The sequence below is a fragment of the Ictalurus punctatus genome, chromosome 5 (assembly GCF_001660625.3).
Source record: "Ictalurus punctatus breed USDA103 chromosome 5, Coco_2.0, whole genome shotgun sequence".
NCBI lineage: Eukaryota > Metazoa > Chordata > Actinopteri > Siluriformes > Ictaluridae > Ictalurus > Ictalurus punctatus.
The window spans coordinates 14,256,035-14,271,890 of NC_030420.2; the positions used below are offsets into that span (position 1 = coordinate 14,256,035).

At 45.1% G+C, this 15,856-nt stretch overlaps 1 protein-coding gene across 3 annotated transcripts in view; it reads left to right on the forward strand.

Moving 5' to 3' along the window:
* Positions 1–15,856, forward strand: part of ikbkb (inhibitor of nuclear factor kappa B kinase subunit beta) — a 67,342-nt gene that overhangs the window by 35,360 nt on the left and 16,126 nt on the right. For all 3 annotated transcript variants that reach the window (XM_017468247.2, XM_053680242.1, XM_053680243.1), the window contains 5 exons: positions 88–202; positions 331–454; positions 12,487–12,638; positions 13,348–13,409; positions 13,505–13,608. In XM_017468247.2, the coding sequence (XP_017323736.1) occupies positions 88–202; positions 331–454; positions 12,487–12,638; positions 13,348–13,409; positions 13,505–13,608 (557 nt within the window). The remainder of the gene's footprint in view (positions 1–87; positions 203–330; positions 455–12,486; positions 12,639–13,347; positions 13,410–13,504; positions 13,609–15,856) is intronic.

The window sequence follows — 15,856 nt, forward strand, 5'->3', positions numbered from 1 at the left end:
TGATTAAAAAAAAAATCAAGAAAGCAGTTACTCCATATGTTTCTGGGATTTTATGTAAGTTGTGGCGTTTGGTTGTGTGTTTATTAGTTGGTTGACGGTCGTCGGGTTGATATGCCACTTGTCTTTCTGTTCAACCGTTCGTGCTGCAGCTATGAACCTCAGTTCAGCCCTCGAATCCTCCCTGATAACATTCGATTCATTCGTGAGTCAGCCTGAAATACTCCATCTCTTTCTTCTTCGAAAGTTTTTTTCTGTTTTTGTTTTCTATTTGCTAAGTAAATCATGAAATGCATAATCTGATGTGGGTTTATTTGTATGTTTGTCAAATAGAGACAGAGCCTAAGCGCATGTTGCCCTACAGCGCTCAAAGACGCACATATGGGCAAGCCTGGCACACCATAAGAGCACTAAAGGAAGACTGGCTGAAATTGCAGCAGGGCCAGAAGGCAGCCATGTAAGATGTGCATTACAAAACATTATAAAAATGACTTCAAATGGAAGCGAGATCAAATATGCATGTTACATCTTCACTAGCTCTTACCACTGTTTCACAGCATATACACTTACCGTCCACTTTAATAGGAACACCTAAAACCTATACATCTATGCAGTTATCCAATCAGCAAATCATGTGGCAGCAGAACAATGCATAAAATCATATCGATACAGGTCAAGAGCTTCAGTTAATGTTCACATCAAATATCACAATGGGGAAAAAGTGTGTTCTCTATGACTTTAACTGTGGCATGGTTATTGGTGACAGATGGGTTAGTCTGCGAATTTCAGAAACTGCTGATCTCCTGGGATTTTCACAAACAGCAGTCCCTAGACTTTACACAGAATGGTGGAAAAACAAAAAACATTAAGTCAGCAAAATTTCTGTGGGTGTAAATGCTTTGTTCATAAGAAAGGGCAGAGGAAAATGGCCAGATTGGTTTGAGCTGCCAGGAATGATATACAACCCCTGGCAAAAATTATGGAATCACTACACTTAGAGGATGTTCACCCGGCTTTTTTACTTTGTAGCAAATAAACAAATCACAGATATGACACAATTTTTGTTTAAAAGTTATATTCAGTGATGAATCACAAATCTGCATTGGCCAAGGAGATGATGCTGTAACTTTCGTCTGGTGCCATTCTAACGAAACATATAAAGATGACTGCCTGAAGAAAACAATCAAATTTCCTCACTCATTTATGATATGGGGTTGCATGTCAGGTAAAGGACCAGGGGAGACCTCAACAGTCAGTGCACGGGTATAGATTGAAATTTTGGACACGTTTCTTATCCCATCGATAGAAAATAGGTGTGGTGGTGATGAACTAATTTTTCAGGATGATAATGCATTTTGCCACAGAGCAGAGTGTTAAAGGTTTTCTTCAGGAAAGGCATATCAACTCAATGATATGGCAAGCAAACAGTCCGAATCTCCATAAAAATCTGAGGAGGAGCAACAAAGTATTAATTGTGATTTTTTTTTGTTGAAGATTCCATACTTGTTTCCTCAACATTGAGTGATTTCCATAATTTTTCCTCTACTTGATCTGGAAAAGATATGCCATTAATTAAAACAATTTAATTTAATTTGTTTGAGGTATGTTTCACGAAGCCAGAATGTTCAGCTATTAAACAATTTTTTTGTGTGTCATATCTGTTATTTACTACGAACTAAAAAATCTGGGTAAGCATACCAGTAAGTGTGGATAAGTGTGGTGACTCCAAAAGTTTTGTCAGGGATTGTAGTAACTCATATAATCACTCTTTATAACTGTGGTGAGCATAAAAGCATCTCAGCATGCACAAAATATTAAACCTTGAGGTGGATGGGCTACAACAGCAGAAGACCACATCAGGTTCCACTCATGTCAGCCAAGAACAGGAATCCTGGGCACGGTATCTGAAGTCTGTGTGAAATCATGCCTATTTATAGGCCTGGTATGGTCAGGTGACGTGTCAATTACGTGCATCGCATGATTATAAAAATGGCACCTGTGAACCACGTCCTCAGCTTTATTATCTTCAGTGAGTCTACATGTCGTTTGTGTGAACGCTCACAAAAAGACTCTTCATTTCCTCTCTATTAAAAAAACCCCTCTCTATTCTTGTGTCCCTTTAAAAAAAAAAAAAAAGAAGAAGAAGAAGAAAAGTATGAGTGAGAAAGAATTCAGGAAGTGTGTCGCATCTTGCTCTCGTTTTATTATGGTAGGGGACGGACACACTTTCTGTGTGTAGTGTCTGTGTAGGTGGTGTTGGCTCAAATTTAGCCTATTACCCAAAAACACTTAAAATTCAACATAGAAACCAATACTCACATCTACCTCTGAGCCCAGTTGGAGATAGAAAAAAATACACCAGCCGTGAGTGAGAAGAAGCAAGGGTCCAGCTTTATTGTTCCATTCCACCACACGAGATCCACACCGATGAGAATTCTCAGAAGTGATCCCCCTACCCTGAGCTTAAGCTCCAGTATTTATACTGTACTTACACAGTAAATAACCCATATGTTTCAAGAAGACTATGATCTCACTACCAATAGGGTTAAAAAAGAGCTACCTTACTCTTATGTTCCAGAAAAGGGCTATTCCACTTACACATAGAATCAAAACCAGGGGTTTCAATTTACACATAAAATCAGAACCCAGGGATTTCTAATAACCCAGAAAGTCAAAACCAGAGAGTTTCAGTTACCCAGAGAACAAAAACCAGAGAATTTCAGTTACCCAGAGAATCGAAACCAGAGAATTGGAATTACCCGTAAAATAGAAAGTGTACAAGACTAAACAATCTAGAGTGACCTTGGTCTTATTGTTATCTCGGGGGGGGGGCAGCTTGACTCAGCCACCCTTATAAATGGCTCCTCATGGTTCTTTCTTAAAATTAAGGCCTTCCTTGCGAGACAAGAACCTTCAGCATTTGAGTCATGAGTAAGTTTACATTTTCCTGTATTTCTAGTTTATAATTTATTTTCATATTTGCTCTATATTTCTTATTTTATATATATTTATACTACTTGAAAAGCAGTTTACTGTACTTCCAACTTCTTAATATCATTACAGTTCTACTGTCCTGCATGTCCTACTATTGTTTTTTTATAGAGAGTTTCTCTATTACTATAAGATATTATAATATCTTATTACTCCTTTTTCATTATTCTTATAAAGTTATTCATGTGTGTGTATGAGAAAGAGAGAGTGTGTGTGTATGTTGTGTCTACTTGCCCGCCCTTGACTGTACGTGTGTGTGTGTGTGTGTGTGTGTGTGTGTGTGTGTAATAGCACTCCTCAGCTCAGCTCGTATACCTCTTTTTGACTTTTTTGACTACTACTGCTCTTAAAGATCTTTAGAGTGTAATTCCAAGTTGTCAATGTCCGCCTAATCCCGCTTCTATGTGTCTAGGTGCCCGTCGTCAGTCCTTCCTCTCCCCTTTGCTGGATGCTATTTTATGACATTTTTTATCCACAACAGTGGAGCATGTCACAGTGGCCATTGAGGGGGCTGACTGCACACATTTTGAGTGCGTTACAATCAGGCAGCTCCGCTTGTGGCTTGCTCTTTTCTTGGCCGAAGGGAGTTGGGTTTCAGAGCCTTGCGGATCTGGGTCCTGGGGATCTGGAAGAGGAGCCAGTGATGAGTGCTGCTCTCATGTCACAACTCCTCCTTCCGGTATGGAAAGCCAACCAACCTTCTCTGACTCCGAGGAGCCAGACGGGAGAGCCATTGCACCAAAAATGGAGAGCAACACTCAAGCATATAAAGAGCTGCTTGACAAACTTAGAAAACTTAATATTGACTGGCCCGTGGAAGAGGAAGTGGCTCATAGAAGGCTGGATGAGCGCTATCTCCTCAGTGAAAATTAATCTCCCTCACACCACAGAAAACGTCTGGTTTATGCATGCAACCTCAGGGAACGAAACATTGCGTTTAGCATAACAGTATAAGAGCACCCCTCGTACGTGACCAGCATCTGAAGCTTGTGTAAAATCGTACCTATTTATAGGCCTGCCATGATCAGGTGATGTGTCAATTAAGTGCTTCGCGTGATATAAATATGGCACCTGTGAACTGCGCCATCAACCTCTGAAGCGAAGACACAATTCACAGGCCTGCCCTGGTATGACAAAGCTACACAACATCTCGTTCCCTTCTAAGGGAACAGGGTTAACCCATACATTCCCTTTCAAAGGGAACTCGACGTTGCGTTTAGCATAACAGTATGGGAATTAGAATACCCACTCCATCATACCGAGGGTATGGCCTGTTCAAAAAGACCCAAGCCCGAGGGTCACTGCAAGACACTCGAGCCCGGGGTGGAATGAATATCCAGGCTGTAATAATAAATGAATGTGTGTGGCGTAGACTACCCTGCAGCAGCACACACATCCTGTAAGGATACCCCTTTGGACAAAGCCTTCGAGGAGGTGACCGCCCTAGTTTAATGAGCCCTTATGCCCAGAGGTGTAGCGAGATGCTTCCACTATCCAATTAGAGATGCGCTGCTTTGACGAGAGCCCTTACTGGACACCACAGATGCATCCTCTCTTGTTCCGCTTTTTTAATTATTAGTCTTTTTCTTCTTTTTTCTTCTCGTTTCTCTCTTTTTTTGTGTGTGTGAGGAACGGAGGAAATCAGAAAGCCTGCAACACCACAGGCTGGGCAGCCGATGTAGGCACCTTAGGAATATAATCCGGCCTAAGATACAGGAAGACCTTGTCTAATCCAGGGGCAAAGTCAAGGCAGGAAGGGTCAACAGAGAGAACTTGTAGATCTCCTACTCGCTTGAGAGATGTCAGGGCCAGCAGAAGAGCTACCTTTAGAGTCAGAAGCTTCTCAAAGGCTGACTCTAAGGGCTCAAATGGGGCCTCTGACAGACCTTCCAGGACTACTGAAAGGTCCCAGGAAGGTATGTGTGGCCTGCAGATGGGCCTCAGCCGCCTGACACCACACATGAACCTCGAAGTTAGAGGATGTTGCCCCACAGAGGCTCCAATCAACAGGGGCGTGGGTGGCCAAAATGGCAGCCACATAACCCTGATTGTAGAAGGTGCCAACCAAGCTGAGAAATGTCCTTGTAAGAACAGGACTGTAGCTATTGTGCAGTTCACTGGGTCTACAGTGGATCCCTGTGGGTGAGAGTCTCATAAGGAGTGCCATCTGAGCAGGGATATTATCTCTGAGAACCATATTAGAGCTGGCCAATAAGGTGCTACTAGCAGCAGACATAGACTGTCTTGGCGAACTCTCTCGCTAGAACTTGTGAGAGCAGAACGATCGGGAAAAGCGTACAGATGTGACCTCGGCCACATGTGCACCATGGTGTCCAGACCCAATTGTGCGGGAGGAGTGAGGGCGAACCACAGCGGGCCATGTGTTGTCTCATTGGAGGCAAACACATGCAGTGTTATTGGGACGCTTGGCCCAACCTCTGCCATATGAGCTCCACCACTTGTGGATGGAGCCACCAATTCCTGGGCCTCAGCCCCTGCCTCAACAGGATGTCTGCCCCCATATTCCCAGAATGTACATTGCACTCGCTGACAAAACTTTCCCTCTGCCCAGAGAATCCTCCCTGGTGGTCAATATATGAGACCACTGCTGTGTTCTCTGTAAACACATGGTCACCCCTCAATTGAGGAAGAAGGAATTTCAGTGCTAGAAATATGGCCCACATTTCTAGGCAATTTATATGCTGCTCCAGATGAGGGCCGCTCCAGAGACCATGAGCTGGACCGCTGTCTAAGACCGTGCTCCAGCCCATGAGGTAGGTGTCTGTCATTACTGTCTTGTGCTAAGGAGACACCCCTCAAGTGTGACCCAAGGCTAGAAACCGGGGACAATCAAATTCTCAGAGCACGTAGGCATCGCCACATGACACTGATTACTCTCAGAGGTTTTGTCCTTGGACAAAACCCCCAACTTTTCAGCCACCACTGAACGGTCTCCTGTGCAATAGGCCCATAAGCTCCAATAGTCTCCCATAAAGACTGGAGGGGATGCCAAAATCCAGCTTTATCTTGCTCAGTGTTGATAGGATTGACCCTACACATATTGGGGATAGAAATGCCCTCATCATAATAGTATCCTTATAACCCCTAGAAAAGTTCCCCACTGCACTGGAGAAAGCATATTTTTCTGAGGTTCAACCTGAGCCCCAAGCTCTTCATGTGGGCGAATCGCCAGTTCCCTGGGTCGTGCTAGAATTAACCAGTCATCCAGGTAGTTTAGTACACGGATGCCCTGGAGTCACAATGGAGCTAGAATGACATCCATGCACTTTGTGAAGGTGCGAGGGGATAAAGCTAGCGATATTTCTATGTGGAAACATGCACTTTTTAGATCTATCGTCACAAACCAGTCCTCAAACTGAATCTGTGGAACGATAAGTTTGGGCGTCAGCATTTTGAACCTGTATGTCCAAAGAGTACAGTTCAGATGACGCAGATCTAAAATTGGCCACATACGCCTCTATTTTTTGCGGACCAGGAAATAATGGCTTTAAAAACCTCCCTCCCTCAGGGAATGGGGTACATGTTCTATGGCCCCTTTGTCCAAGAGGGATCTTACTTCCTGTGCTAAGGTCGGGCTCTGGTCTTGGCTGACTACTGTGTTGAGCACACCTCTTAACTAGGGTGGTTGAGCGCTAAACTTGACCCGTTAACCCTTTTCTACGGTAGACAGAACCCATGGAGACACATTTGGCAGTAGTTTCCACACTGCCTGACGGTCTTTTAGTGACGTTAACTATTCCACATTCTATTGGAGGAAAAGCATCAGATTTTCGTTGCCCTGTGACAGCTCGCTGACCAGAGAAAATTGAAAACTTGGTACAGCTTTGGCTAGGGGAGGCCCTACAGTAGTACTGGAGGCTAACTGCCCTAACAACCTCATGTCCCCTGATACGTCCCTCCACGGCCCCTCAGGACCGGTCTTCTTTGCCTGCTTGGCCTTTATGACCATTCTCAGATCAGGCCTAGTAGCAGGCCGCAACTGTGGCCACCCGGTTCGCCTGGCTGTCAGCGGGGGTTGGCGGGCTGCCATACTTGCCTTCTATGTCTCCCTCACACTTGTGCTGGCACTAGGGTGAACTCAACACAACAGGGAAGGAACTGGCTGTATGCCACCATATGTCGAGCTCACTCAGCAGGTCTGCTTGGTAGGCCTGCAACACTGTCATTGTCTGCAGTGACCCACAAGCAAGACTACTACTGCATAGGCCTTGCCCACCAATGCCACGGTGGCCTTACATGGTGGCTTGGATTGCAATGCCGGCCCCAATAAATCACCTGCCATCGATGGAGAGAGGTAGCTCGCAAGCGCCTTCTCCACCTTAAGCATAGCTAAATAGCCATCCCGTTCATTCCCCACAATGGCCGAATAATCCAACATTGTGGGGTTATAAATACGGCTTATGCATGGTTTTCCCCCAGAAGCCTGATATTTTGTAATGCACTTCTGGAAGACAGGGGAGTTTCTGCAGTGTGAGGGATTTACTTTCACTGGGGAGAAAAAAGCTCATCCAGCCTTAGTAATCACTTCAAGCAGCTCTTTATATGCTGCTCTCAGTTTTTAGCACATCTTTCTGGCTCCTCAGAGTCACAGAGGAATTATTACTATTATTTGTGTGTGTGTGTGTGTGTGTGAGAGAGAGAGTGTGTGTGTGTGTGTGTGTGTGTGTTTTTCTGCTTTTTTTCCCTTTTGGCTTTCCATAGCGGAACAGGGAGTCACAACCCGAGCTCCTAAATCCAGCAGAGAGCCGGACCCGGAACGCAGAGCAAGAGACAGAGCAGAGCTAGTCTCCGGCTCCTCTTCTGGATCCATAAGAGCTCCCTCGGGCCTGAGATGACTAGCTGCCTCAGCAGCGGCTGGCCCAGATCCGCGAGGCTCTGAAACCCAACTCACTTCGGTTTCCGAGAAGAGCACGAGTCGCGAGCGGAGCTACCTAACATGGGCATTACCATGCGAAGCCTCTCGAAGCTGTCATCGTATGCTCACCCCTAGACACTTCACACAGAAAGTGTGAACTATTCCCCATAATGAAATGGGAGCAAGTCGTACACACTTCCTGAATTCTCTCACTTATATTTTTCTCTCTCGCTCATTCCTTCTTTTTTCTCCTTTTTTAAAGGGATAGAAAAGTCCAGAGATTTTGAGAAAAGATAGAGAGGAAATGAAGCGTCTTTTTGTTTCCTTACACAAACAACTGACATGCAGTCTCGCTGAAAATAATAAGGCTGACGCAGTTCACAGGTGCCATATCACAGGACGTGCTTAATTGCCACGTCACCTGATCATGGCAGGTCTATAAATAGGCATGATTTTACACAAGCTTCAGATGCCGGTTGCACACGAGGAGTGCTCCCATAGTGTTATGTTTAATGAAACGTCTGCCCTTTTTTGATGAAATATTGCGCTTCTGGGGAAAACCATACACTAGCCATGTTTATAACCCCACAATGTCAGATTATTCGGCCATCATGGGGAATGAACAGCACAGGTATTTAGCTATGTCAAAGGTGGAGGAGGTGCTTGCAAAGTACTGCTCTTCATTGATGGCAGGAAATTTAGAGGGGCCAGCTTTGCCATCCAAGCCATGTAAGGCCACCTCGGTGTTGGTTGGCAAAGCCTATGCGGCAACGGGTCTCGCTTGTAGACCACTGCATACAATGGCAGTGTTGTGGGCCTACCAAGCAGACCTGCTGAGTGAGCTCAACAGTGGGGAGGGACTTGGGCCCGAGGCAGTGGTGGAGCTTCAGTGCGCAATGGATGTGTCTCTCCGGGTGACCAATGGGTGGCTTTGTTATGGTGGAGAGGCACCTATGGCTCAACCTGTCAGGGATGGGGGATAAAGATAAGGTCTTTTATTATATATATATATTATATAACCTTCCGGCCTGTTCAGCGGTGTGGTTAACTCCATCGCCAATGGGTTTCAGCCAGTTCCTTCCTAGTTGTGTCGAATTTTGCCTGGGTATCCACAAGTGGAGACCAGGCCTTGTGAGGGAGGCACAGAAGGGGAGTGTGGCGGCCTGCCTCCCCCCTCGGAGAGCCAGGGGGACCAGGCGGCCACAGTTGCGGCCTGCTAGTAGGACTGATTTGAGAATGATTGTAAAGGCCAAGCAGACAAAGGATTGGTCTTGATGGGCCGCGGAGGGAAGTATCAGGGGACGTGAGGTTATTGGGACATTTAGCCCCCAGTATTAGTTTAGGGCCTCCTCTAGACAATGTCGTCCCAAGTTTCCAGTCTTCTCTGGTCAGCGAGCCGTCACAGGGCAATGAAAATCTGATGCTTTCCCTCCAACAGAATGTGGAAGAGTTAACGTCACTAAAAGACCATTTGGCAGAGTAGAAACTACTGCCAAATTTGTCTCCATGGGTTCTGTCCCCCGTAGAAAAGGGTTACCGGGTCCAGTTCAGAGCTCGACCGGTTCAGACGCGTTCTCACCACAGGAGTCAGCAAAGAGCAGAGCCTGATGTTAGTGCAGGAAGTAAGATCCCTCTTGGACAAAGGGGCCATGGAACATGTACCCCGTTGCCTGAGGGATGGAGGTTTTTACAGCAGTTATTTCCTGCTCCGCAAAAAAGATGGGAGTCTGCGGCCAATTTTAGATCTGCACAATCTGAATCATACTGTCGGATATACAGGTTCAGGATGCTGACACTCAAACTTATCGTTCCACAGATTCAGTTTAAGGACTGGTTTATGAAGATAGATCTGAAAGATGCATATTTCCACATAGAAATATGGCTCAGTCACAGCAAGTTCCTGAGGTTCGCGTTTGGAGGCAACGCATACCAATATTGGGTTCTTTCCTTCGGTCTAGCTTTATCTCCTCGCACCTTCACAAATTGCATGGATGCCACTCAGGCTCCCTTGTGAGTCCAGGGCCTCCATGTGCTAAACTACTTTAATGACTAATTAATTCTAGCGCGATCCAGGGAACTGGTGATTCAACATTGAGATGACGGCTGTCCAGCTCATGGTCTCTGGAGCAGCTCTCATCTGGAGTGGCATATAAAATGCCTAGAAATTCAGCCTGTATTTCTTACACCGAAATTCTTTCTTCCTCAATTGAGAGGTCACCATGTGTTAGTTGTGCCAGACAACACAGCGGTGGTCTCATATATCAGCACTAGGGAGGGTTATGTTTGCACCCCCTGTTCAGGCAGGCACAACTAATTCTTCTCTGGGCAGTTTTTATCAGTGAGTGCAATGTACATTCTGGGCAACCGGAATGTGGGGGCAGACATTCTGTTGAAGCATGGGCTAAGGACAGGGGATTGGAGGCTCCATCCACAAGTGGTGTAGTCCATATGGCAAAGGTTCAGCTAAGAGGAAACATGAGGAAACTGGCCACTGTGGTTCGCCCTCACTCCTCCTGCACCATTGGAGCTGGACGCCATGGTGCACACGTGCCCGAGGTCATGTCTGTACACATTTCCCCTGAACACTCTGCTCCCACAAGTTCTAGCGAGAGTTCACCAAGACCATCTACATCTGCTGCTAGTAGCACCATATTGGCCAGCTCGAATACGGTTCTCAGAGAGAATATCCCTGCTAGACGGCACTCCCTGGGAGATTCCCATTCACATGGATCTACTATTTCAAGCCAGAAGATTAATTTATCTCCCTTGACCAACCCGAACTATGGAAACTGTGGGTCTGGCTCCTGAGGAGCACCAGCTCATAGATCCTGGTCTCTCAACTGAGGTTGTAGAGAGCATGTTGAATGCTAGAACACCATCCATGAGAAAATTATATGCTCTCAAGTGGCGACTTTTTGTCTTGTGGTGTGAGGAACGTTAGTTAGACCCAGTAAACTGTGAAATAGCTACAGTCATGGACTTCTTACAGGGACGTTTCTTAATAGGGTTGGCTCCTTCTACAATCTGGGTCTGTGTGGCTGCCATTTCGGCCAACCATGCCCCTATTGATGGAGCCTCTGTGGGGCAACATCCTCTTACATAGAGGTTTATGTGTGGTGTCAGGTGGCTGAGGCCCATCTGCAGACCACGCATACCTGCCTGGGACCTGTCTGTGGCCCTGGAAGGACTGTCAGGTGCCCCATTTGAGCTTCTGACTCTAAAGGTAGCTCTTCTGCTGGCCTTGACATCTCTCAAGCGAGTAGGAGATCTACAAGCTCTCTCTGTTGCCCCTTCCTGCCTTGACTTTGCCCCTGGATTAGCCAAGGCCTTCCTGTATCCTAGACCAGATTATATTCTGCTGCCCAGCCGGTATTGTTGCAGGCTTTCTGCCCTACTCCGTTCCTTACACCAGAACAAGAGAAATTGCACCTACAGTGTTCAGTAAGGGCTCTGTAATTGCGTCCATCGCTCTGCCCAGTGGCGTAGGTCGGAGCAGTTCCCGGTCTGCTTTGGTGGCGTCAGTAGAGGTGATGCTGTGTCAAAGCAGCGCATCTCTAATTGGATAGTGGAAGCAACCTCTATCACTTATGAGGCATGCAGTCTCGCTACATGTCTGGGCATAAGGGCTCATTCCACTAGGGGGGTCGTGTCCTCAAATTTTTTATCTAAAGGGGTACCTTTACAGGATGTGTGTGCTGTGGCGGGGTGGTCTATGCCGCACACATTCATTCGATATTACAGCCTAGACATACATTCTACCCCAGGCATGAGTGTCATGCAGTGACCCTCAGGCTTGGATCTTTTAGAACAGCGAGTTGATGTTCAGTATGATGGGTGCATATTCTCGTTCCCACAGCGTGAAGCTCACGCAACATTGAGTTCCCTTTGAAAGGCAACGTCTGGGTTACACATGTATCTCTGTTCTCTGAGAAGGGAACAAGAGATTGTGTAGCTTTGTCATACTGGGGCATACCTGTGAATTGTGTCTTCGCTTCAGCAAATAGAGGCTAAGGACGTGGTTCACAGTTTTTATTGTCACGCGATGCTCATAATTGCCATGTCATCTGACCACGGTCGGAATATAAATAGGTATGATTTCACACATTTAAATGCGTAACCCAAATGTTCTCACACAATTTAATGTAAATGCTAGAGATTATTGTGTGTGAAAATCCCAGGAGATCAGCAGTTTCTGAAATAGTCATACCAGCCTATCTAACACCAAAAACCATGCCTTAGTTAAAATCACAGAGATCACCATTCTAATGTTTGATGTGAACAATACCCAAAGCTCTTGAACTGTATCTAATTGATTTTATGCATTGTGCTGCTGCCACATGATTGGCTTATTACATAACTGCATAAACTAATTAAGGAGGACTATTGTGCTATTAAAGTGGAAAATGAGTGTACAAAGTCTAAGTACTAGTCTACAGTATACTGATATAATTGCCATCGTTTCTTTTGCCCAATGTGTAATTATATGTATGTGTATATTGTGCTTTTTTTTTGTATTGTTTTGTTTTGTTTTGTCTTAAACCTTTGTATGCGTAAAATACTGGTATTGGTACAAGTACATTTTCTACTGGAATCTCTCTTTCATATGCATCTGACTGTCTCAGTATGAGCCTGCTGAGGCATAATGGCTTGTTGTCCAAGCAGAAGAATGAGATGGTCTCTGTGCACCAGAGACTCAAAGCTACGCTTGAATTCTTCACTACCAGTCTGCACATCGACATGGACAAATACCAGGAGCAGAGGGCCACTGGCATTGGTAAAACACACACATATGTAGACACATACACGCTTGTGGTGTTCTGGTAAAAGTAAGGCTCAACTTTTCAGTTAAAGTTACTACTAAAAACAATAGCAGGACCAGGGGTCAAAGGTTACAAATACACAGAAGACGCATATAAAGTGGAGACTTGTGCTGATCACATAATGTCTCATTGACAGTCATGACAAGCAATTACACATAGTCAAAGCAAATTTATTTAAGACTGGTTCACTGACATCTCCAAAACGCCTCAATTGTAATTAAGATCACAAGTGGGTGTAATACACATGACCAAGGTGGAGTACTTTCAAGATGACATTGGAGAAGAAATTAGGAGACTATATTAAAAGTGTGCATGGTCTAACGAAAGTACAAATTACACAAAGGGACAAATGACAGAAGCATACGTTTTGTGTACCTTGGTTTGAACTAAAGAGCTGGCTAATGACAAGCCTAGTTTTTCTGTTTACCAGACTTGTTATTCCGAAGAGACATAGCATGGTAAAAAGAAAACTTGACTTAAAAAAATTAGAAAACACAAATGGTGCTGCCTATCTGGCTTTTAATGATTGTAAGTGTTGTATGCACACAGTTGTGTGTGTGCATTATAGTTTTATGCCTATGTCTACAAGTAGATACCATGCTATAAGGCTCAATCTTAACAGCGGTCACTGGTGGTTCTTCAGAAACAATCATGTTGTTACAGCTTCAGAGAAGTTACTAAGTGTCTGGAGAGAGATGGAGCAAACTGCACTCAGCCATGGTCAGGTGAGTGTTTCTGTCATTCTGCAGTATTTCACAGGAGCAGATATTACTGTGCTAGATATTTGCTTACTGTGTGTATGCATTTTTCTGTGTATCAGACAGATGATGTAACTATGTTGGAGGAAGAGATGATGAAATTACAGACTGATATAGTAGACCTCCAGAGACATCCTTGGAGGAGTGGAGAAGCCCTGGAGTCTCTGTGAGTTCAAACACACAGACAATACACACTCACCATCCACTTTCATAGGAACACCTGTACATCTGCATATTCATACAGTTATCCAATCAGCCATCATCATGTGGCTGCTGCACAATGCATAAAATTATGCAAATACAGGTCAAGAGCTTCAGTTAATGAGCCCATGCCCATGATAGACTCAGATTCCTGTTCTTGGCTGACAGGAGTGGAACCCAATGTGGTCTTCTGCTGTTGTAGCCCATTCACCTCAAGGTCCGATGTTTTGTACATGCCGAGTAGAGCTGCAACAACTAATCGATAATCATCGATTAATGAAAATCGTTGTTAATGAATCTCATTATCGATTAGTTGGTCTGTGCGCAGTACATTTACTCACTACATTACTTCTGTTCCGAAAACACGCTTCTTAGACTACCGTAATTTCCGGACTATAAGCCGCTACTTTTGTCACACGCTTTGAACACTGCGTCTTAAACAATGACGCGGCTAATTTATGGATTTTTACGGGCTAATGAGCTTCATGCCGCCAAAACATTTAGCCTCGTCACATCGGACCAATGAAATTACCGAACAGGTCACAGTGGACCAATGAAACTGTTCGAATTAAATCAAACGCACTCAAACGAAATGCATATGATGCAGCTTTCAAGTTAAAGGCAATCAATCTGGCTGTCGAAGAAGGAAATAGCATGCGAAGAGCAACTTTTGCTCAGGTTTGCCAGTGGATCCTAACAGCGTGGAGCAGTGTCAAAAAATCTACTATCACCAACGGGTTTCGAAAGGCTGGACTGCTGCGTGATGAAGAGGACAGCACAAGCTCAAGGCTGAATTTGCCTCGAGATGTAAGTGACATTGAGAGCGACAACGAAAGAGAGACTGAGGAAGTGTGTGACGAAGTGCCGGTAATTCTGAGGCTGTTCAATTCCGACACTGAAGAAGACGACTTTAGTGGTTTTAGTGCGCAGGAGGAAGATGAAGATAGCGATCAATGACTTTTCCTGGTAGGCAACTGTATTTTTATTTTTTTTTAACCAGCCGTGTTACAGGCACTGTTCGGAAAAAAACTTTTACGGTACGTATTTAATTAAAAGTTAAAAATAAATCTTTGTGTAACATCTTTCTGTGTAAATATCTCATGTTACAACGTGGACACCTGCGGCTTATAGACAAGTGCGGCCTATATATGTACAAAAAAAAAATTCTTTTTAAAGTTAGTCGGTGCGGCTTATATTCAGGTGCGCTCCGCTCAATAGTCCGAAAATTACGGTAAATACTTAGTGATTCTGCACGAATTGTGATCTGAACTGATCAGATTCTGATCTGATTTGTAGCAGATCGAATTTTGCACGAATCTCTGCTTGACTGTTGGCCATCTCAGTCTGGATGAGGAAACACCAGCTTAAGCTCAACCTGGCAAAATCTGAGCTTCTCGTCATCCCAGCTTGTCCCTTAATCCACCACAACCTCACTGTACAGCTCGGCTCAACCACACTCAAGCCAACCACGACGACCAGGAGCCTTGGGGTGATTCTTGATGACAGCTTGACATTTACAGACCACATCTGAACAACTGCACGGTCCTGTAGGCTCATCCTGTACAACATCAAGAAAATCAGACCCTACCTCACCGAACAGGCTACATAACTACTAGTCCAGTCATATGAAAACTGGACTACTGCAACACACTACTCTCGGGCCTCCCAGCCAGCTCCATGAAACCCCTTCAGATGATTCAGAATGCAGCAGCACACCTCATCTTCAACCAGCCCAAGAGAACCCATGTCACACCCCTCTTCATCTCCCTCCACTGGCTTCCTGTAGCAGCCCACATCAAATTCAAGACCTTGATGCTCACCTACAAGACCTTGTCTGGAACAGCAACCTCCTACCTTGTGAGACCTTGTGCTCCTCCACCTTCCATTTGAGGATGCCCCACAGATGCTCAATAGGGTTTAGCTCTGGAGACATGCTTAGCCAGTCCATCACCTTCACCCTCAGCTTCTTTAGCAAGGCAGCATCTGTGGGGCATCCTCAAACGGAAGGTGGAGGAGCACAAGGTCTCTAACATCCACCAGCTCCATGATGTATCATGGAGGAGTGGAAGAGGACTCCAGTGGCAACCTGTGAAGCTCTGGTGAACTCCATGCCCAAGAGGGTTAAGGCAGTGCTGGAAAATAATGGTGGCCACACAAATTATTGACACTTTGGGCCCAATTTGGACATTTTCACTTAGGGGTGTACTCACTTT